A 24,746-nucleotide genomic window follows, 5' to 3' on the forward strand; every position below is an offset into this window, starting at 1 on the left:
ATTTCTTTTATATTCTGAGTTTTTCTTAGAAGATAAAAGCTCATTACAATATGCAAAAAAATTAAAAATCTTTTTCATATGCAAAGAGAAAAAACAGTAAGAGCTCTGAGCACTGAATTAGTCATCCAGAGGTGTGCCTCCTTCAAGGTATTTTGAAGAACAGCATAGTGTTTGTGTATGCAAAAGTGTGCTTCAGTCCCACAGCAGGAAGTGGCACTGGAAACTGGCCACTGAGGGGTATCTATCTTGCAAAAAAAGGAAGTCTCTTGAATCAATTTCTCATTATAGTCCAAAGACATTTTCCAGTGGTGATCTCTCCTGCCTCACAACCCAAACAATGCTTAGGTATCCAGGATTTCACAGGCATTAAGATGAAGGTATGTTTCGAAAAAAGAAAATAAATAGTGCTGCTGTTTTGACTCTTCAGGTATGCAGACCTTTAAAAATGTTTGACCTGTGTTGTTTATTTCATAATTCCTTAAGCAATTTCTACATTGTCTACTATGAAATATGGGGGCTTTGAAATATATGAATCGACAGCCTTTAATGAAGTATAAGTTTCAGGTAATCTTAATCAGACAATCAGTCCTAGTGATTCCCCTTAGCTAAGACTGTGCATTAGAGCCATGAATAAAAGATTTTATTGCTTGGTTATTGAATTTACCCTCTAAATCAGGCACAATATATTTTTAAAGAGTACCGATTTATTTTTTTTTTTTTGGTCAATTTTACTCTTTTTTTCCTTCCAAAGAAAATATTAAATATTGCTGTTTCTTAAAAGGTTAACTTTTGTATTTAGGAAGATAAAATTCTTAGTTTCACAAACTTTTCAAAATTACTTTGTTCAGACACAAGGACCATGAACAGATCTACGCTTCAGGAAACGCTCAGGTATCCTGAATTTTTTAAAACTAAATGGTTCATTTTCCTCATACTCTAAGTAGTAGCTCTTAAGTTTTGTGAAGATTGGTTCATGTACTTTCATTTTTCTTGCCCTGACTGTCTACTTCCCAGATTCAACCCAGATGGTGGGTTTTGTGCAAACCCTTATAATCTCTGCAGCTGCAGTGGCAGATGGGCTGGCAGCTCCCCCTGTGTTACCTCTCTTACTCCAGCAACCACTATGGTAAACCAGAGGCAATGCAGCAGCCAAAAGGTACTGGCTATATTTGAAGCTCAGTGATGAAAGCAATTGGACAAGCAAAAGACAACAACAACAAAGTAAAATATAACTGTAGTACTGGTTTTAAATATTAAGAATACTTCCTTTAAAAAAAAAATGTATTTTTTGACTGTGCATTTTTTTTCTTTATGGTTATTTTTTACATTCTTTTGACTATGGACATAATTTCTATCCCATTAGTTTAACTCGACTGCCTATATTTGGCTAATGTGCATTTCTCCAGAGACAAAAGGAAGAGAGAGACTTTAATAAAAAAAAAATACTGTCAGGCAATGAATTTTATCTCACACCTCATAGACTGAACATCAGCACCATATGCTAACATAAAGTTCTTCATGGCACAGGATTAGAAACACACAGTCATCTGTGTACATCTAAGAAGAAATGTTATTTCTGCTCATCTGTGCTGGCATAAATGGAAATACGCGTTCTTTGACAAGTTGTGAATTGAAAACCTTTTATGTATAGATGGCTTTTCATTCCCTCCTAGTTGCCTTGGGTGTCCTTATGCTGCAGTGCTTTTCTGTGGACCAGTTCATTGAAGACAAACATAAGGAATAATCCATGGAGTCTGCCCAGCAGTCCATCTGCTGTACTGCCTACAGCAGTGCCAACAAGAGGTGCTGTGCAGATGCTATCCACAAATCTGGCCATCTTTTGTAACCCATTTTCCATGTATTCCAGCATCTACAGTTGCTTAATTAGGGATGTTAGAGGGTATACCCATCTCTATACCTTTTAGTATCTTTTCATGTACCTGTTTTCTACAAATTTGCTAAGTCTTATTCACAGCCTGCTGACACTACTGCCTGTGCAAGGTGCAGGAGTTTATTGCATACTGAGAAGTGCCTCTCAATGCTGTATGAAAGATACTCCTAGGAACATGTAAAGTCCAGGAAACAGCAGAGATCTCTTCTGAAATGTCTTACTTGGACTCAATTTTGGCTTTTTTTCCTAAATTTATCCAGACTTCAAAAATCTTCGTTCTCTGCCTTTGTGTTTCCTCTCTCCAACTGAATTTACTTATATTACCTCACAGCTTATTTAAATTCTTGTTTCTAACACCAGAAGTTGTTGCTACTTTAAGATTCATTTTGTTTCTTTTCCTGTATCAGTTCCCCTTTTGACTTGAGTTTTCCACAAAATTTATGTTAATCTTAGGCACAAATATTTTAACTTACTTAGTGTTTTCCATCCTCATTTCTCCCTTTCTCCTAATTTAAATAAAAGACATGTTTCTAGAACTACTTTTGATTGCTCCATCTCATAGGAATGGATGAGCCCTTTACAGCCACGACATGTTGAATTATAAACCCTTGAAAACGATTTGTTTCAATTTGCTTTTTCCTTGACTTTTTCTCTTGCCACAGACAGCACCATTAATGGCAGAGTCCACCCCTTCCCTTTCCAGACAACTAGAATTGGCTTATTTCACAGGCACACCGTGCCTGTGAAAAAATTCACTTTTTTGATTTCCTGTGTGCATGGTGTAGCGCACATACTACAGCTGCTGCTGCTGCTACAGCTGAGATCACTACAGAATGAACCAGCTGGGGGAATCTCTGTCTTAAACCATTTTGTTATGATTTTTCATAGCACTTCATAAGCAACGACAGCATTCATTAAAAGACCTTTTGTTCACTGCATTGTGCCAAAATAACACTATAAATTAATCTGTATTTGTATCTGTGTACATGTATGTGTATATTTTTTTTCCAGGCAACTTCATTGCAGATTCTTTGGATGTGCTGAACATTCACACATTTTCCTCTACATGACCAGTGCCACTTGTTAATCAATGTATTTTGAGCATTTTGGTATGGCACCAGGTGTCCTTTTGCTGATCCTTGGATAACATACATAGAGTGCGTCTGAGGACTTAGTACTGAAAACAATCAGAGCCAAGATAAATTAGTTGTGAGTGAAAGATTCCAAACACAGAGGCATATTTATTCTGCAAAGAACTCAGAAGTCTCAGAAGTTGTTTATGGTGAAGCAACCTTTGGAGAAATATTCAGCCATCAGAGATACAGCAATTATGTCTTTCTAAAACCAACTTTGATCAGAGTGGAATATGTTTGTTCACTGTATCCCAAACTTAGCAAACACCTGATATACTCTTGCTGATATTTGCTTTTGCAAATTACAGGATTCATTTCAGGCAGTTTTGGTTCATATCTTTCTAAAGCAGATGCCTAAACCAGGTAACATGATTTACAACCTGGAACTGACAGTCGTTCTACTGGCACTAGGGGCTGGATATATGAATGCAGCTGCTGGGTTTGTATCTAGCCACAGTTATATTAAGTAGCTGCTACCCAAACTGCCTGCTTTCAGTATCAGCTGTGTCATTTCTGTGGTCTTGATTTGCAGTCTAAGCAGTACTTTCAAAACTAGCTTGGTATGGCACACGTCCTCTTTTTGCCATGACACCCAATTAAAGAGTGGGTTTAAATACAAATATCTCAGGTATAAAAGGCACCAAACAACAAGAACTGTTAAATATATGTAATTTTATATTTATTTCTTATATTTTGGACATCACTTAAGTGGTTAAGTGACTGTTTCATATTATTTCACAGGTGCAAAATGAAAACATCATGTTCTAACTGCTTTTCCAACCAAACTTGGAAGTATAGAGTCTCAGTTTCTGCAGACCCTGTAGCACGAAGTGTTTGCTATGGCATATGTTACAGTCATTCCCATCATGCTGATAATAATCTTTTTCCGGTGTAAGACACTGTTTTCCACTAGCCTGGCAAGTGAACAACAAGATATAGGAGGTAAGTAAAATATCAAATAACAGTTTACCCTACACTAGCCATCCCAGGTATCTGAACTTGTTATCAAAGCACTTTCTATAGCCCATAAAGACAAATGGAGACTTCTGTTAGGAGAGGTGTCCAAGACAGGTAAAAGTGAATAACCTAACATTTTGAAAGCTGCAAATAGATAAACATTAATCTCACTGCTGAAGTAAGTCATATTCAACTGAGCTGAAAAAACACCTGCTCATTGTAAGAACAGAACTCCTGGGAGAGCCACTGAGTGTGCAAGCCTTACTGAGAGCCAAATCCTTTGCGTACACAGTGGTGGGCCCTTTCTTCTTCTATGCAATATCATTGTAATTGCAGATGCACCTGAGCTACATAACACTGTGTGGATTTCCAAGCATGAGCCTGGAGTCATTCTATCCTGGAACAATAACCTGACAAAAGAAGAAACTGAGAAGTATACTGTGAAATATATTTTGAGTTACAAATTCTTCAATACCACTCACGAGAATGAAGTAAGTTGTTCAATGGTTACACATAGTTTGAAGTGAAATCATGTATTACTTCATTCAGTAGACAAATTTGCATAATTTCCCTTTCAATACTTAGTACTGTCCACTTTCATGCAATTCCTTCTTCCTTCCCTTAGGAAAGACTACAAAAGAAGAAAAAGAGAATAAATCTTAATTTGCACTCTGGTTTTAATGCTAAAGTCAAAACACAACTTTTTGCAAAAGAAACAGATGATGTAATTAAGGAGAGTGGCTGGACAGAATTTACTTACAAGGCACCTCCAGGTCAGCCATTTTCTCCATGTTGTTAAGACATCACGATAGTGTCCTCTGTTACTTCGAGACCTATAATTTCTGAAAGCTTATTATTCTACTTTTATTTTTTGGTATGGATTTGTTAAGAATATAATACATAATTTCTTAAAATATTGCAGAATTATTTCCTTTATTAGACAAGTTCAGATTCACAAAACTCCAGCTCTGTTGAGCAAGCTGTTAAAAAGACCCAACCATTCTTTCCATTTCCCCTAGCAATTCATGTCTTGAAGACTGCCTTCCATATCACCCAGTTTCAGGAAATCTTGAAAGAGCAGATCTTTTAATCTACTTCATTAGGCTAATTTTTCACTAAGTGGGTTAGTAAGGCATTTGTTATTAGTAGCAGGGGTACTGCCATTGTCCAAAAAGCAGAAAGACCTATTCATTCTCACCTTCCACTTATTCACACTTCTAAAAATACTGCTATATAATGGGTTTGTAAGGGCATCCATCATGGTATTATGTAAAATAAACCTCACTCTTTTTACTCTTTTTTTTTTTTTTTGTTGCAGTGTATATTCAGAATTTTTCATGCATCATATATAACATTTCTTTTTTCAACTGCACCTGGTATATTAAAGCAGAAGCTCCTGAAGATATGCAGATCTTTTTTTCATACAGGTAAGGGTTTTGTGCAAAATAAGTATGAAATCATGGTTTTGTAGCTAAGTCCTTGATTTACAAGACTTATATTTCCTTCTCACAGACACATAGGAAAAGATTTTGATTGCCAGCAATATATAAAAAATGCAAGGAAGAAAAATATTGGCTGCCATATGAAAGAAATATATTTCCAGCCATCAAGAAAAATCAATTTAAACATAACTGTAAGAGATATGAAGAATAATTCAAGACTGTCATATTATAAAATGTTTACACCTCAGACAATAGGTAAGTATTGCCTATTATTTCCTATTATGAAAAGTTAATTCATTGGTTATTTCATTGGTCTGAAAAGGAAAGAAATCCCCTCCCTCTCTCCCCAGCCTGCCTTTCCTGAAAAGTCTGTATCTTTCCATTCCAACACTCCAGTTATAGGAGGCTTCCCACCAAGCCTCTATGATGGCAATGTCATCATAGTCCTTCAGGTCTGAACACACCGCTACCTCCTCTTGATTGTTTCGCATGCGCCATGCATTGGCATAAAGACAAAGATCATTGCTCAAAGAGACAAGGGAAGAGGGGGAAGGGAAAACAAACTCTAAAACGGAAACCCCAGTGTGGCATACACCACCTGTGGAATGACACAGCTTTATGCAGCTGCAGCCACTGGAGCAAGCGCAATGGCTTCATGGACCAGCAGTGCTGCCACTCACCCTCCCTGTTTCTCTGTCTTTCCCCTCTGGCATCACATGGCAAAAATGTCAGCCCCAGACCTCACTGACCCTGTCTACAGAGACTTGCTGTGCACTTCCGCCTCTGCTGGGAGGGCTTTTTCAGAAAACTCCAACTGTGGTTCCTCCCTGTAATGCAGTGGAAGCCAGAGAGGGCTCAGGCTGCTTGAGTACTCCAGCACACACCTGTGATCACTGCCCTAACAATCACCATGCTAGAAAGCAACTGTAGTCTTGCTTATCTAAACCAGAAACTAAAATACTGGGAACCCAAATGTCCTTTGCTTCCAACCCTATACCTTGTCCCTCAAAAAAAAACCATTGCCATCACACTCCTTGCATTTTTATGGTCATGATGAACATAGTGACAGGAGGGGGATTTTTTGCTTACTTGTTTACATGTCCTAAACGCATCCTTCTTCCTCTGTAGCAAGTACTTGCGTGCTCATTTACAAGAGAGAAAATTTTCTTAAGCATCTGTCATATATCAAACATATATATTGCCAGGAACTTGTATCCCTTCAGTAACCCCCCAGTGAAAGATGAAATTAATCTTCTTTCAAAGTTATACTATCAGGCTTATGGGCAGACTTGGAGTACCTGACAAGAAACATGTATCCTACATGGCAGGGAGCCTGTAGCAGCTCAGAGGACTCTTTGCTACCTACACAGACTCTGAAGGGTGAACTCAAAGGGCTTGCTTTTCCTGTCCACCCCTACTACCTTCCCTAGAAAGATACATACAATCATAGAATCACAGAATAAATTAGGTTGGAAAAGGCCTTTAAGATCATCAAGTCCAGCCTTTACCCCAGCACTGCCAAGTCCACCAGTAAACCATGTCACTAAGGGTCTCATCTACATGTTTTTAGAACACTTCCAGGGATTGTGATTCCACCTCTTCTCGGGCATGAAACAAACCCCTGTAATTTTCTTTGTTTTGGCTCAGAAATGGATGCTACTTAGTGAACAGCACTTTTAAAGAAAATGAGCCACTGAATGCCTCCTTTGGGTGTGAAAAACTCCAAAATAGTCAGCTGACTGTTTTAAGGACTAACGCACTGTGTTTGTTTTGCATAAGCATTAATATGAGAAAGGGCATGAGTTACAGAAGGTCTCTCTGTGCTTTTTTTTTTTTTCAGAGAAACTGAACCCGCCTATCAACATCTCAGTTTCCCTTGAAAACAGAAGTATTCACATTCACTGGAAACCCCCGCCTACGATTGGTTCTGCAAGTAGCAAGTGTTTTTTGTATGAAGTGAAAATAACAGATCGTAAGGTAATAATTTTTTTTAACTAAAGTAATGCACTCAAACTGCATAACTGCCATAAACATTGGGCATCATTTGAATTTAATGGAGTTAAAAGTCAAAGAAACTTAAAAGAAATCCCAAGGTCTTTCATGAATAATCCAACTTTTCTTATTTTTCTGGTCAAAAATGGAAAATCAACACGCTTTCTGAAATTGTATCATGCTTGCATTGAAGTGGATCGGTTGGTTTTTTCCTTTTCATCTATAATTTGAATCCTACATTAGTATTGCATAGATTATTGACTTTTCTGTTATAGAAAATAGAGTATTGATGAAAAGTTTAGCAGCTAGTTTGATAGTATTTTTTAAGGGGAAAAAAAACATGTTATTGTAATTATTTCTACATGCATCACTAAAAGAATCACACTTGCTTTTTGCACACATTATATGTATTTAAAAATCTTTATGGTGTATCAGCATCTTCTCTTAGATTTACCAGTAAGACATAGAACTGTGTTATAGTTTGGGTTATGCCATATGGTGACTAAATCACACCTGGCATTACTTAGTGGCAGTTTTAAACTACCTGCAAATAAGAACTGAAGTTTTCATGCAGATTCTTATTTGAACCACAAAAGTACAAATCTAAGCACTTAATTCAGAATATGGTAAGTATGAAATTCAGATGTGCATTGGAATGTGAATTTTCTAAATATTCAGGAGCCTAATTACTCAGGCTTATATGGCAGTTTTCATTCAAGCTGTCTTTGAAACTCTGTGTTTGATTAAGAGCCTGAATCTCTGCTAACACACAGTCTGCTAGCTGCAGTCAGTGCATAGTACTCTAATAATAAAATGCTTATCTAAACTGGCTACAAACATTTAAAAGACAATTAAATTCTGAAAGAGCATATAAATAAATTGATATGTATCCACCCTTTGTTAGACATGGTAGAAAGGAGAAGTGCAATGAGAAAGACACAATATTGATCACATAAAGTCATCTGTCTTTATAAATTACAGCAGTGTTTATTAATTCAGATGCAGTGCTAACAGTGCTAGGCAGCTTCCAGAACAGAGCTGCCTTTTCTTGTGTTCCGTCATTGCAACACACAGAAAAGGAGCTCAAGGTCTGTACGCAGACATGTCAAAGCTTCCCAGTCCTTTTTGGGATTTTCCAGCAGACAGACAGGCAGCTGCCTTCTAGGTCATTTCTGCAGCTTATTATCATTCCCTAAACCTTTCCTAACTCTAGTACTTAAAAACCCATGCCAGACCCCATGCCCATGACATCCCAAGCCTTGTCCTTTTCTATTCACAAAGCTCCTAAGTGCTAAAGGCAGTGAGCAGAGGGATCAAGGGAGGCTCATGCTGGATCTTTCGTATCCTGTTCATATAAGGGTGTCTGCTAAGTGAAGGGGTTTTAAGGTAGACTTGAGGAGAATCAGTATCAAAGCTGACAATGATTAAAATGGTAATTACCTACCCCAGAAGAAGAAAAGGGAGGGGGCAATGTTAAGGAAGAAAACTGCAGCAGTATTACAGAGCAATATTATAGGAGACACAGGAGGGAGAAGCATGAAGCAAGCTTGAGATTCTGTTTCCTGATCAAAACAAGGTCTTAATATCTGTCACAGAGACTTAATGAGTTGAGCTATTAGGGAATCCATAAGAAGGTTTAATGGCATTTGTTGCAGAACAAGTAAGAGTATAATGATTAAGGTTGATTATTTATTTATCTATTTATTTATTTATTTATTCTGAATACCCAAAGAGATGACTTGCTGAATACTTATCAGCACAAATAATAATACTGCGATACAGACTGATAAATCTTAAAAGTAGGGAGTTAAATCTGCTGGTGACTGGAACTAGGAAATTTGAAATATTGAGTAAGTCTGAAATCAACAAGCCAAAATTCAGTAATAAGAAAAATCCTATGAGTAGGAAGTAGAGGTCAGATATGTCGAAGCAAAATATAGAATTAACGTATAGGCAGCAATAGAGAAGAAAAAATGTGGATTACACTGAACCACCGAGTCAATCATTCCATGTGTTATTACACAAAGGTCAAATTACTCAGATTTATATGACAGATATGTCACATGTAAGATGTAGGTTGTGACTAATTTAACCTCCTAGCTACTGAGTTTCATCTGAAGTTTCTAACTGGGCTTTGGGCATCACCACAACATATACATATGCTGGGAAAAAGTTTCAGAGAACATCAGTGAGAGTTCTAGGAATGGAAGACTGAGGGACGCGCTCTAGTGTAAAAGAGTGTAACCTGTTTTAACAGTGTCCTGGTAAATAAAAGAGTATAGGGATCAGACTTACCCATGCACAAAATGACTGACTAAATTCAAAGCAAGGAAAATGTAGGCTAAAAGTCAGGAAAAGTGTCCTAATAACAAAGAATGCCTACCACAGAAACTGGTTCTGAGGCTGCTTGGGGATGGCTGTCTGTAGAGTTACGGACAATAGATTAGACATCCTCCACAAATGCTCTAGACAGATGTGACTGAAAGTTGCTGCACAAGAAGGTGGTCTACATAATTTCATAAGAAGTCTTCGAGTCTTGCATTTTGGAAATTTCTTATGATGACATAAGCTTATTACCAGCTCTTTAGGAAGAGATTTTCAGACACAGCACTTGCTTAGCACTCAACCGTTGTAGTAATTTCCAGTTTTCTCTTGAAATCCCAAGGATTTTCCTCCATTTTTACTTACTTTTGAAAAACTTAGCATGTGAACTTTTGGCCCTATATTTGGCACCAGCTCTGGAAAGGCCTTAAAGAGCATGAAGGAAGATAAACAAATGGCATAATACACAGGATCAAATCAACACTACACTGGTCAGTATGAGAAAAGCAGAACATCCCTTTTTGTTAAAGTTGGACTTATGGTACTGCCTCACCATGCTTTCTTAACACCTAAGATGCAAAGATTCTGGGCTCTTCTGTGTCTGAGATGCATACTTTCTAATTCTCTGCAACTCCCTAACATTGCTTTTAATTTTTATGAGCAGGAGTTTTCTACTTCCTTATTTGTTCCTTCTTAAATTCTTAGCATTGCTTATTTATAGAAGTTGGCTTCAGTTTTCAAAAGTGATGAAAGATTCAGAGATCCCTCTGTTTTAATCTCTGACACTTCTATTGTGGACTTGATCTTTTGAAGTGGCATGCTTTCTTTTGTAGGCACAATTAAAGATGTTTGAAGGTAGTCACGAAATTAGTGGATATTCCTCAGCAACAGTAGCTGAAAAATGCAAGATTTTATTCTGTCGGACAAGCAGGTATAGCAAACTACCCACACCAAACCTTGAAACTTGCAATTTCATAGTGACTGTATTTGTCCGACATTTGGTGTAGTAAAAAATGAAAGGGGAATGAGTGTTTTCAAATTCTTACTGTCCTACTACAGCTGATACCTCCTTCCATCTCATCAGTTCCAGGCTTTCCTCCATTTTCAGTCCTGAGTTTTAACACATGACAGGTAAGAGACAGATTGTGTCTGGAAGTGAACACCTGTTCTGAAAATCTCTTCCTACTAGATTAGAGATGTAAATAATAGTATTTGACATCCCTAGATTTATATCTGTCTGATTCACAATGAAAAATCACCTAAAATAATCCCCTAAACCTATCTTGAAAGATCGTAAATGTCACTGGAGAGAAATACGAGTATCCGTTTCATAAACCAGCAAGAAAATGTGCAGCACAAGTAAGGGTAAAGAAAGAGAAATGCATAAGAAACAAGATTTGGAGTGAATGGAGTGAACCAGTGTTTATTGACCATGGTAAGTTATCATGTATTTATTGTTCATAAGCCTTATCATTAGATATGTTATGATCCATATCATTCAACATATTTACTTTATTATTGCACCTGTTCTTCTCCTTGCTGTACTATCGTATCATAGCAGTACCTAGAGGTCCATGTTATGCACCAGGCTCACACAGCTCTAGGTGCTTTAGGGAAAGGCAGTCGTTTGTCGAATGACTTGTACTTCCTTGATCTTAAGGCATTCTTGCACATGGCTTTTCTCCTGAAGTAAATTGCATCTAACTCTTGACAACCTTTAGAAAACAATAATGGTCAGCTGATGAAAAGCTCAGAACACCGCCCTGACTGCCCTGCTAGGGACAGCCCAAGCATCCCTACAGATACTTTCACCTGGATTTAGTAAGGCAAGAAATTCACAAAAGTCATGCTATTCACCAGATCATATAGTCCTTGAGGACTAAATCTAACATTTCTTTTAGTACATCAGGGGAGTAGTTTCTTATCTGAAGAGGTAGGAAATGGTTTAGTTCCCATTTAAATAAATGTATATGCGCTGGCACCTACAGCTCACTCCAGCACAAACAAAACAAGAGCCTTGCAATACTTTCTCTTCACCTCTTGTGACTAGATTTCAACATTCATGTACTAACAAGGGAAACTTGTGCTTTTTGTGATGACAAAAATGCCTCCAAATGCAACAGCTTCCTGATGTCAGGTGATGTCAGGCTAGGTAAAGGGGAGGTGGTATAATCCAGTGGTGCTATATTTGTGGAGAGAAACTAATGCACAGATTTGCCTATGCAGGTTGACATGCAAAAGTAATAATAATAATAAAAAAGTGCAATACTATTGGTAGTGAAACAGAACAAGACAAATATATTTACTTAATGTAATAGACTGTGTTTTGAAATATGTCTTTTTGATTTATTGAGCTTCAAGTACATATTTATCTGAAGACACATAAAATACAAGTCCAGACATTACTGTTTTTGCGATGGATTGAAAGTAAATTCAGTTATTAGGTTTATATATTGGCTGCCTACTTTACCAGATGCCTTACTGCATCCCAATGGTCTGCTGAACTGCCGCCTATGTTGGCCCAGATTCATTCATCTAATATCAAAAACATTTCATTTGTGAAGTGCTTGGAGAGAGAAACCTAGCTGTTTCACACGTCCTTCACATGTGTCAATTCTTCTGCTGAAAGTCTTGAAAGAGTGTGCAATGACCTGCTTTTTTTTTGCTTCTACATGACATTCCAGTGTTTCATCTAGGATATGTGCTATATTTCTTTAAGAATGGATTTTGAAGAGGCATTTCAGCCTCCAATTAAACAAGCTGAAACATCAAAATGAAATAACATAATTCAAAACATAACTAAAATATTTGTTCTGAAATGTTCCTTTGACATGAAAAGAATTTGTTAATTTTCTCATGGGAAACACATTAATTTTCCGTTGGAATTAGCATATGTCCTTGAAAAAAAACCCATAATTTAAACTGAACTTATCTCTTCAGTATAGAAACTTTCTGCTAAAAAAGAAATGTTTAATCAGCTTTATTCATTTATAGAAACTTGAAATAATTGGTCTAATTTTTAGAGCTGCTGATCATTCATAGATCTCTTTGAAGTTAATAGTAGTTCAGAGGTGTTCTGCATTTTTGCAAACCAAGCCACTTGTTTTGATTTCAAAGTACTGTTATCTGTGATGGAGTTTAACAATTTACATCTGAAAAGAAGCTCCCCCCTCCCCCGCAATTGGTCTACCTGAAAGAATTTTCATGCTGCTGTTTCTTCCTTCCTTTCCAAAATGCATAAAGTAAGAAAGCAAGAAAAACAAACCTCTTTGTGGTTCAGTTGATGCAAAGACCACTGCTTCCTCTTTTGGGTGTGTACGTGACATGGGGTTAGCAGAATGATGCAGAACAAAAGGTTTTCTACTACACAGTCCAAAGATAGTTCAGAATATGTTTTCTGAGCCTTAATCTCAAAAGACAAGAAGGGGAAAACTCCCTTTTGATCTTAAAGTGAATAAAGCATAGTTTCGTATTTTAGCAGAATGTACAGGCTATTATACTCAATATTGTCTAGAAGTTTGTGATTTTTTTCTTGGTTTCATATGAAATTTGTGGAAATTTGTAATATCCTTTGTTTAAACTACAGATGAGTTCAAAGTAAGAACTTTTTTTAAATTATTTTGTTCTTTGAATTTTATCTAGACTAATCCTAAAACCATTGTTTAACTGTCCTTAGACTATTAACATCTTAAGAGCTGTTCCCGCCTGTTTTTCTTCAAAGTACTCAGTTCAAAATAATCCAAGCTCACTGTAGTTCTAAAGCCAGGTACTAAACAAGCAAACAAAATTGCCAAAAATATCTGTTTGAGTCAGCTGAAGACACTGATATTTTGGTATTTCGAGAATTTTTGGAGGAAGGAACACAAGGTACAGAGCAGTAGTATTTGCTGAACAATATAAAGATGTATTGTTAGATTTTCTTAAGGACGATGCCTAGAAACATTAAAAAAGGTAAATATAATGAAAACCAAATGTTGCTTTTTGGGTCAAAGAGAATATTTTTTTTTTTTTTTACAAAAAGCTTTTATTTTCATTTTGTCTTAAACCAGTTACAGCTGTGAAGGGGTGTTCACGGAGCCTCATGATGCATGGAGCTGGGAGGTGGCAACAGCAAGAATCCAGAAGCAGCTGGGGCAGCAGCGAGAGTGTCTATAGCATATACAGAGAGGAATCAGGGCTGGATGGAAGTATCCAGTGGTAGGACAGGCCATGGCCAGCATATGAGAACAGAAATCCAGGGAAAGGAAGGGATGGAGTCTCCTGGAGCACAGGAAGCAAGGGAAAATGCTGGATGAAAACAGCAGTAAGACTGAGGGCTACAAGGAAGAAGGAACAGTGCTGAAGCCAGAAGCCTCTCTTTCCCCTAAAAAAGATCCAGGAAATGTTTCTTTAAATCAGTGGCAGTTCAGGAACAGCACAATAGTTATCAGTCAATATATAATTAATCCATTTATGAACTACACTTCTCCACATTATTAACATTACCTTCCCTCTTTTCAAGAAAAGACAGTGGACACCATGCTGCTGAGCCTCACATTGTTTTGTCTCCTGATTTTCCTTGGAGGTTTGCTGATATGCGCATGTAGAAGGTAGTGTATGTTTCTGGAAGGTACTATAAATTTCTGGTGAAAGGGAGGTCATGGTGAGGGTAAACAAACTATAAAATGGATTATAGTCAACCACAGACCTTCTCAGATAAATTATGTTTACAAGAAGCACTTAATTGTGCATTTCCAACCAATGTTCTGACAAAAGAGTTCTAGGTGTTAAGACATAGTGTAAGATACTGAACCCCATTGCTGTCATCTCGCAGCTCCCATCACAGTCCTTGGGGCTCCAGTCTCACACCCTACTCTCAGATGCCTTTCTGTGCATTTCTATAAGTGATATTCTTTCATCCTACTTTACTGCTGCCTATCTACCCTCCAGGTGACTTTACACCATGTTTTTCCACGTCCTGCCTTCAGGGCCACCAACACTAATCATGCCAAAGATGAACTGCATTTGCCTTGTTGGCCAATTTTTTTACATAATCCATGGGAATTACCTACAGGAGTCTTTTACTGTAAGCTGGACAGTTTACAAGAAAGAAAAAAGGGAAGTCATGCTAGTGGAGGGAATTTGCTTTGCTGTACTATTAGTACAGCAAAGTAATAGTAATGGTCCTACACCCACCAACAGTTAATGCAATCTACTTCCTCCATGCCACTAAAGCTTTCCTATTGATATGGCAGAGAAGGCTTTCTTGAACTGAAAATTAAACTTGTTCAGGATAGGATGATAAATTAAGATGCCTTAATATTTGAAAAGTGCAGTATCGCATGGCCTCTGTTAAAAGTAAATTAATTATTTAATTAATGACTCAATATTATTTCTGATTAAGATAAAAGAAGTTATCATGTGCTCTATCTTTCAGTAAACAAAGACTCAAGGAACTATAGATCTAAAAGACTATTATTAGAATACAGAATAAAATGTTACCCACATGGCAAACAAAATATCATTAAAAGTCATCTGCATCTAAACATAAACCAATATTCTGGCCAAATAATGAGGAGTGACTCTGACCTCCAGAGAGCAATTCAGCTGATAGATATTTTTGGTGTAAAATTTATGTAGTACTCAAACCAAACAGATAATCCTTTGTGTTGAAACAAAAAGTGTTCATGGTTCTGTGCAAACACCGTTCACTCTTAAACCTTAACCCTGTTAGACTTTAGCAAATGAGTTAAAAGACGTTTCTGATCCTATGCCTGATCCTTGTCGTCCGATATTTTTTTCTTTATCACACTTTATAGGTAATGTTTTTAACAATGAAAAGCACATATAGGAGTGATTTTTACCTGTAGAAATAGTAGTAGCATGCAACAAGCTCTCACTTTGCTTGGAAAACATATGCCTGTTCATATCCATACTGTTCTTTTAAATCTCTAGCAGGCTAAAAAACAAGCTGAAGAAGACTGGGAAAAATGTTGAGCAAAATGCCTGCAGTGAAACAAAATAGGGCAGAATGGCTTTAGAAATGGCAGATACCTGTTTATTGGTTTATCTATTACAAAGCAATATTGGCTGAGCTGTTCTTCAGACAATTAATAGTCTCGTGTCTGTATCACTCTCTTGTAGGTATCAATGCCTGGAAGTTATAACCATGCCTGTTCCTCATCCTTCAGAGAATATCAAAACTTGGTTAGCTGCAGATGACACCACCAGGTACTGGGTAACACATATGGTATTATTTGTGATTGGAATGGTGCAACATTATGTTTGGAGCAGCAGGCTATTTCCAAGAAACACTGGGGAAATGGCATGCACAACATTTGCAGTAAAATCAGAACAGAACAGAACAGAAAGCTTGCAGAGGTTACAGGACAATGAGAGAGGGTGGAGAAAATCTTCGGGGGAGTGTAATCTGTAGCGTGCCTTAAAGTGCCTGTAAAAGTTAGACTGTGACTTTGACATAAAACTTAGATACAAAGTCATATCATCCTGGAGGGTGACAAGGAAGAAAATTAGTCCTCAAAACAGCTAGGCAAATTTGCCTATGAGCAACTTTTAGTTTGAGACAGTAACCCATATGATCTCTGTGTTCTAGTTACATGACAGAATAAGTAATCTGTACTACTCCCTGATACACCAAATAAGGAGCATGCTTGTAGCAATATTCAGAATTTGTAATACAATTGAATACAGATGTTGTGCATAATGCAATTTTTATCCAACAGAATCAAATGTCAATGCAAAGGGAGATGTATTCAGATGCTACTATGGGAACACCAGAACAGAACAGAGATGAGAACATTCAACAACAGAAATGTTTGAAGGAATCTGGATTAGAAGATCTGTAGGGACAATAGACTTTTTTTATCTGCATGCAAGAGTTACCTTTCTACGAGGTGGAGAATATTCTGTCAGACCTAAGAATATTGGAGTTTGAGCCTAGTAATTTTAAGCATTTTGAGCTCTGATGCTATGCAACTCAAAATGGGTTTTGGATCACAAAGGCAAAGCACTATCTTGCAGTTTGTCTCTAACTACTTACTACTGATGTTCAGCCCTGTAAAATTACAACACCTCATACAATATGATCTAATATCAAGGTCCACTTGGGTTAAAATGGAATTAGAGTTAGTGTTTCATAATGCTGCAATAACTTCCAAATATTGTCTGATAGATCAATGCCTTTGAAGACTGGCTGTTCAAACAGATTTCATACTAGCTATTCAACATCTGGTGGAAGTGATTTTAAGAGATGATGGAAGCAATGAATGTTTCTGGAAACAGCAGGAGAAGCTCACAAATGTTCTTTAAAGCTCTAAACACAATCTGCTTTCTAAGGCACTGCTTTGTGTAAGCAGATATCAACCAGAAAGAAGAGTCATGTGAAGACACAAGGTCTTTTAATGTGATGGAATTACTTTTTTGCAGCTAGCAAAAGGAAGAAACCCAAACACAAGGTAAAGAAAACAGTTTTTGGCTGTATTTTGATTGTTTAAGTAAGCATAACTCAGAGGAGTTAAAAGTTGAGAACTTACCAAAATTTACTATTTATTTTTCCTTGTCTTTCCCTTGCCATTCCCATGAGGTGGTGAGCCATGTCAGTTCATTTTGAGGTACACAACCAGGACAGACTATTTTAACTTTTAGTTGAGCCAGTATTTATTTTGCATAAAATAAGGAATATAGGGCCTTAAATTTGCAGGGTATATGTTTCTGTAGACTTTTTTTATAGGTAAGAGGTACAAGTAAATGATGACCTAATGGTCTGGACAGTTTGGAAACTACCTAAAAAATTCTTGCTTTCATTAATGGTAAAATATCTCAATTTTAAAGGTAATATTGGTTAAAGTATTTGATTACACTTGAAATAACATCTTTAGTATTATTGCAAAGGACAATATAAAACTTTTGTTTGTGCTTCTGAAACATTCTGTTTACACTTCTGTGCAGAGTTTTAATTTACCTGAATATGGGTTTTTTTTGGTATAATGTCTCCTTCACCTCAGTGAAGAAGACTGCACTCTTTCTCCTTTAACATTAGGAATGGTTGGTAACATCTCAAGAACCGAGGCTGGAAATGCCTGATCAACAAAAGGATTGTAATTGAATTTGTTTGCCATAAGATCAAGTTCATGACCTCAGGAAAAAACAATCAACTTTTCTAGGTAGTGTTAACTTTACCGTTGCACTGTATTTTTTAAGGAAGGTTAAGGTGGCCTTACCTTTGAACACTGGTGCTCTTCTCTCCATACCTGTTAGCCTGATGCCTATGCAAATCACCAGGGAGAAAGTGAATGGTAGATAACAGGTACTGAATCATGCTTCAGTAATAACAACTCCTGTAATGCCTCCTTCTCTGTCTTGAGTGCAGATGGGAAAACCCACAATCAACTCATTTTTCTCTTGGATGGTCAGACGCTATCTCTGTGGGTAGACAAGGCAGTTTTCCCATCAGCCATAATTCAAATCTGTTTTCTCGAGAAGGTGGGGAAGAATTAGTAGTTCAGTTGAAAGTCATTACAAGAGGCATATAGAAAACAAGTGTCACGAACGTACAGATTCCTTTCTTTGTGAGGGTATAAAAGTGATATAATGAAACAATCAGAACATGTGTGAGCTAAGTGGGGTAGAGAAGTACTACACATTGGCCAAATACATCTGGAATCCAGACTTCACTGAAATCGGTGAATATTGTATTGTTCCTTAAAATATATTTTATATACATATAATTTATATAGCTTTGGCTTGCAATGATTGAAGCCCAAAAGCAGTGCCAGGATTTAAAATAAATCAGAACCTATAGATTAAAGTAATTTTATTATTTTACCTGAAAATAGAATAACTCTTTTAGATTAAAATTGCTTTGCTTAGCAGAAGCCTCAGTTTCAGTCAATGCACATAGTTTGCTCACATGCATATGGCAACCAACAGAGACACACATCATAAAAAGAAATATAAGATCAGTTGTCTGGAAAATTAATCCTAAAGTGCAAATTTGATAATGAAAAGATCAGTATCTGAACCAGTCTGAGAAACACTTGGTTGATTTGGTTATTAAATGCTGTAATTTTTCCTTAAAATAAGAATATTATTATAAACCTATCTTAGATCTGTTCTCCAATAGTGGATTTATGTGCAATACATATATAAAGAAATATAATTATCCAAAAGCAATATTGTGCCATCTTCAGTGTAGCAACAAACATTTAAGCATATATATAATACTGCACCTGGGTCAAGGCAATCGCCAGTATCAATACAGGCTAGAGGATGAATGGCCTGAGAGCAGCTCTAAGGAGAAAGACATGGGAGTACTAATGGATGAAAAGCTGGATATGGGCTGGCATTGTCCATTTATGGTCTGGAAAGATGATTGTATCCTGGGCTGCATCACAAGAAGCACGACCAGTAGATTGAAGGAGGTGATTCTCCCCCTCTACTCCATTCTCATCAGACCCCACCTGGAGTACTGTGTTTATCTCTGGTGTCTTCAGCATGGGAAAGATGAAACTGTTGAGTGAGTCCAGAGGAGGCCATAAACATGATCGGGGGCTGGAGCACCATTCTGATGAAGAAAGGTTGAGAGAACTGGGTTTGTTCAGCCTGAAGAAGGCTCTGGAAAGACCTTCTAGCAGTCTCCTAGTACCTAAAGGGGGTTTATTAGAAAGATAGAGGGAGGCTTTTTAACAGGGCCTATAGTAATAGTACAAGGAGTGGTGGTCTTGAGCTAAGAGAAGGTAGATTTAGACTAGATATAAGGAAGACATTTTTTATGATCGGGGTGGTGAAACACTGGAACAGTTTTCCTAGAGATGTGGTAGATTCTCCATCCCTAGGAACATTCAAGGTCAGGCTGGAAGGGGCTCTGAACAACTTGATCTAGTTTGAGATGATGTCCCTGCTCTTTGCAGGGGAGTTTGGACTAGATGACCTTTAAAGGTCACTTCCAACACAAACTATTCTATGATTCTATAAAAATCTTAAACAGGTCATCTGGCTTGCTCCTGTGAATTAAGCAGTTGCTTTCATCGTACCTGTGAATGGAGCTCCTGTGTATAAGATTTCACATTCTGGCATCAAAGTGACACAACCTGATGAAACACTGGGCAGTGCATCACACATAGATTGCTCTTCTTCTCCACTTATGCATGTACTCTGGAATCAAAAGACCTTGTGATAAGTCATGGCTGGGTATATTTATACTTTCACCTCCAAGTCCCCACTTCTGCCAAGTACATATAGCATATGAGGACTTACAGCTGGGAGTATTATTAAATGCTTATGTTTATCCCTGAACATCGTTGACTATGTAAATATCAGACATACCTTACTGTAGCTTCTGAAGCCCCTACTTTTTCTTTGAAAGGAGAATAATTGGAAGAGGACAAAGGGAATTAGCAAAGCAACTCTCAGATTTGGGATTCTGCACTAAGACTTGTCAGGTTGCCCATTACTGCCACCTACCGTACAACCTACCTACTTTTAAAGAGAAATGCTCCTTTTCAAAATGCTTTAACTGCATTGATAACTCTAAAGAGCTCGCCCTCCTCTCCTTCTTGAAGACCTGGCCTTTATTAGGAACAAGATCCATCTTCCCTAATTTTAGCTTCCTCAAGGTTGGGTGTCTAATTCAACAGAACTGGCCAGGGCCTTGAGATAACGCAAGAAGACTGTCAGCAAATACATCATTCATAGAATCATAGAACAGTTAGGGTTGGAAAGGACCTCAAGATCATCTAGTTCCAACCCCCTGTCATGGACAGGGACACCTCACACTAAACCATGTCACCCAAGGCTTCGTCCAACCTGGCCTTGAACACTGCCAGGGATGGAGCACTCACAACCTCCCTGGGCAACCCATTCCAGTGCCTCACCACCCTAACAGGAAAGAATTTCCTCCTTATATCCAATCTAAACTTCCCCTGTTTAAGTTTTAACCCATTACCCCTTGTCCTGTCACTACAGTCCCTGACAAAGAGTCCCTCCCCAGCATCCCTATAGGCCCCCTTCAGGTACTGGAAGGCTGCTATGAGGTCTCCACGCAGCCTTCTCTTCTCCAGGCTGAACAGCCCCAACTTCCTCAGCCCGTCTTCATACGGGAGGTGCTCCAGTCCCCTGATCATCCTCGTGGCCCTCCTCTGGACTTGTTCCAACAGTTCCATGTCCTTTTTATGTTGAGGACACCAGAACTGCACACAATACTCCAGGTGAGGTCTCACAAGAGCAGAGTAGAGGGGCAGGATCACCTCCTTTGACCTGCTGGTCACACTCCTTTTGATGCAGCCCAGGATACGGTTGGCTTTCTGGGCTGCGAGCGCACACTGCCGGCTCATGTTCATTTTGTCATCGACCAGCACCCCCAAGTCCTTCTCTGCAAGGCTGCTCTGAATCTCTTCTTTGCCCAGTCTGTAGCTGTGCCTGGGATTGCTCCGACCCAGGTGTAGGACCTTGCACTTGTCGTGGTCGAACTTCATAAGGTTGGCATCAGCCCACCTCACAAGCGTGTCGAGGTCCCTCTGGATGGCATCCCTTCCCTCCAGCATATCAACCGGACCACCCAGGTGTCAAGAAATAATGACTCTCTTCTTTGTGGATGCCTGTCTCTTCCTTGTTAAACCCTAGCTGATCAGACTCAGATTAGATGCCCACATTAGCAAAACGTGCTTTTCATGACCTAGTTAGTCTGCCCTCCTTACCCAGGTGAAAGGAGATACTTTTAGCTAAAGAACAGCTTGGCAGGTGTAGCCTTTGTGTTTGGGAGATTTTCCAGCGCAGTTAAAGAAGTCACAGTTCATATCTAGTCATGTTTCGGACCAACATTATTAAGCCAGAAACCTCAGTTTTGACTAGAAATATCCTTGACCAAGAGCAAGGGCAGAGAATCCTGGGCCTCATATTTAGGCTGAAGTCTGAGGTTACAATATTCTTCTTCTCACTGTCAAGTAGAAAGGCTGGTGGTTGCGCCCATTTACCTTATGCATAACTGTATAACATTGTGAGTTTCACCACAGTGAAATGTATCAAACAAATAAAAAAAAAAAATCATGTGAGTGTGTGTGTATGTATGTGGAAGGAGTATAGTCAAGGAAATGATGTCTGTATGGAAAAAGTTACCAATATTCCCCAGGGCCAAGTGTTCAGTGCATGTTGTACTGTCAGTATATTGCCTATATTACTCTACTACATGCTTTCTGCTGGTATTTGTATAGACAGTGCTGGCTGACTGGTACAACTTGATTCACTTATATCTAAAGAAACAAGAGGGCTCCTACAAAGTAACTCCATATCATCCTGGAGGTGTAATTGAGAAGCTAAAAATACTTTGGTGGCTGGTGCATCACCGGGTTGCACTGAGAGCTGTATTACTACATCTCATCAGAATACACACATCAGCATGTTTTCACTAGTTTCAGGCAAAATCTGGACCACAGCTTTCAGTGCTATTTGCATATAAAGCCCATCACCATGCTTCTGATTGTCCTGAAACCTGCCCAGTGATTAAACCCCTAACTATTGCACAAATAATTAGAAAATATTATTTTGGGATTTAGTTCAGAAAAACATTTTGAGTGACATAGACCAATGAAGTGCCAACACCATTGAGTCAAAACTACTATAGCTTTACTCAGCTTTCTTATTATAATCCTCTAATTTTGTAAAATATTCTAAAGAATACAGTCATACTTATTTATCTGCAGTAAATCCAAAACATGTAAACATAAAAAATACAGGTATAATGCATAGGCAAAGCAAGACATTAATAAAGAAGGAAAGAAGAGATGGAAGTGAAGGGAAAGAATGAAAAGAATTAATATTCAAGACCATAAAGCAATACCATTTTGTTTTATTACCTTAAAATATTAGTTTGCTACTTCGCATTCATATAAATGAAAAATAATTGTATTTTAAGGCTTGTTTGGGCTTCTGGCTGTCATTTTGTTTTTTTGACCAACAGAGAAAATGAGAAATGTGGTGATTATGTAAATATTGTAGACCACAATAGTTAATCAATATTCATTTCATACTTGATTTTGTGCAAAAAGCTACTATGTGAGGAATCATTTTCACAATTTTTAAATTATAGAGCTGCTTGCCACAGGATGTTGAAGATGTTCAAAACAAAACTGGATAAACAAGCATGAAAAAATATCTAGCAAAGACTTGCTAAATAAAAAGTCAACTTTTCTGACTCATGTGGTCTTCCACTTATAAATTACAAGACATGGGGAGAATGTATCTGCCTGTTCCTATTTTCTCGCATGGCACCTGCTACTGCTGCTATCAGAGAGAAAGGACCACTGATCTAGGTCATTTTGACTGATCAACTGCATCTGTATTTTAAAGCAATTGGAGGAGCCACTGGGGTATCATATTTGTTTCTCATTTGAGGGATTAATGAGTTCACTGCTGATGTTGAAACCAAGTACATGACCTCTGTCTTCAGGAGAACAGCAAGGCATGCTGCTCAGCTAACACCTAAATCTAGAAAACCTCAGAACTGGGTGGCCTCATAATGTCAGCCAGTCCATCTTCATTGTGTTATTGTGGGAAAAGTAGTTGCCTGGACTTCCAACGAGAGTATGGCGAGAGGCTTTATCCACTTACATAGTTCCAGTAACATCTTGAATCAAAGGTGTTTTTTGTAGAACAAAATGATTAAAAAAATAAAAGAAACAAACCAAAGCACACAGGATGGGAAAGCTTTATCCCTGCTCCTTTTTGGACATTTAATAAAAAGAAACAGTGTTGCATTGTTCTGTTCCATTGTTCATTGACTGTTCCAGCATCCGGCAATGATAGGAAGAGATAGACATAAACAAAATTGACCCACATTTAGCGATCTGATGAGAATTCATGGTAACATATATTCATAATATTGTGGATGTAGTCAGCTTCATTGTATTGTAAATCTGCCCTACTTCACTGATGAGCCTGTGAAGTATGAGGTATTTAGGATTATGTAAAAAATGTAAATTATTTGCATCCTTACCTCTCTCGGTTTATTTCTTCATGAAAACCAATAAAGAATAAAATAACAGAATACCTGTCCCATATGTAGCCTATACTCTGGATTCTTTTAGATTGAAGACTGTGTGTCTTAAACAGAAAGGCTGTGGCTGGTAGGACGTTAGACCTGGTAATTAAGAGGCTTTAAGGTAACCTGTTTGGGGAACTTGTAGAGCACAGAGGTGCCAGGACCACTCCACCCATGAGTGACAGGTCACTTCCCTCCCAGCATTACAGCTATGGGTTAGCTGTACCAGCATAAGAAGGTTTAGGGTAGAGGCAGCACACTTAAGACCATTAACTTACTGAAAACATGGTGATTATCAGGCCATGGTGATTATTGATTTAGTAATTCAGTATATCCTGTGATCTTTTTAAATGCTAATTTCTAGGTCACCTCAGCCCTGGAACTGCATCGTTGCTGATGGGGTGGTACTTTGAAACAACTAGGAGCTCTTATTACTAAAAATAACCCCTTTGGGTTGTTTTTATGTACATTTTTTTCCATGTGATTAAGTTTTAAACACTAGGTGTCAGTCCGTCACCTCACAAAAGCAAACTCTCAAACCAAGCACATTTGTCTTTGGCAGCAAAAACTTTTAAAGAGAGCATGTGCAACACTTTACACATTAAATAAGCAATGCAAAATCCAGGTGAGGCAATTATTCCACAGGACTGTTTAGCAGCCACAGAAATCCCAGAGCCAGGGAAAGTCAAGAAAACCTTTTTGTGGAAAGACCCATACACACTCTGTGGTGAGTATTCATACTGTCTCTGTCAATTCCTTGTTAATCTGTTGTATATGCTACAGGTAACTGACAAATTCCTCTGGCAAACCACTGATGCTACTCTGCTGCTCTAGCTTCTGGAGCATTTGTAAAAAAATTATGTTTCAAATAAAAAGACACCCATCAGCTGTGTTGAAAATCAGGTGTTAAAGTAACACTTCTGCATTTCTTCCTGGCTAAGTTAGGACCTCTGGCAGCGCGTCGTGCTACTGCATTT

General features: G+C 38.0%; 1 protein-coding gene across 6 annotated transcripts; it reads left to right on the forward strand.

Moving 5' to 3' along the window:
* Positions 1-293: 293 nt before the first annotated feature.
* LOC136013543 (interleukin-5 receptor subunit alpha-like) lies at positions 294-24,671 on the forward strand. 6 transcript variants are annotated; one of them, XR_010612277.1, is made up of 13 exons: positions 294-377; positions 849-891; positions 3,766-3,966; positions 4,318-4,472; positions 4,607-4,754; positions 5,300-5,408; positions 5,494-5,678; positions 7,264-7,400; positions 11,028-11,172; positions 14,239-14,326; positions 15,861-15,947; positions 16,460-18,042; positions 22,819-24,671. XR_010612277.1 is itself a non-coding variant. In XM_065677557.1 (13 exons), exons 3-12 carry the CDS (start codon positions 3,864-3,866, stop codon positions 16,554-16,556), a joined length of 1,254 nt encoding a protein of 417 aa, XP_065533629.1. In that variant the 5' UTR covers positions 294-377; positions 849-891; positions 3,766-3,863; the 3' UTR covers positions 16,557-16,578; positions 17,163-20,650. The 6 variants fall into 6 exon arrangements, 4 of the variants coding, with proteins under 4 accessions (XP_065533629.1, XP_065533625.1, XP_065533628.1 ...); XR_010612278.1 differs by having other exon boundaries at positions 16,460-17,191; XM_065677557.1 differs by lacking the exon at positions 22,819-24,671 and having other exon boundaries at positions 16,460-16,578; positions 17,163-20,650.
* Positions 24,672-24,746: the final 75 nt, after the last annotated feature.

This window comes from Lathamus discolor, chromosome 4 (assembly GCF_037157495.1).
Source record: "Lathamus discolor isolate bLatDis1 chromosome 4, bLatDis1.hap1, whole genome shotgun sequence".
Lineage (NCBI taxonomy): Eukaryota > Metazoa > Chordata > Aves > Psittaciformes > Psittacidae > Lathamus > Lathamus discolor.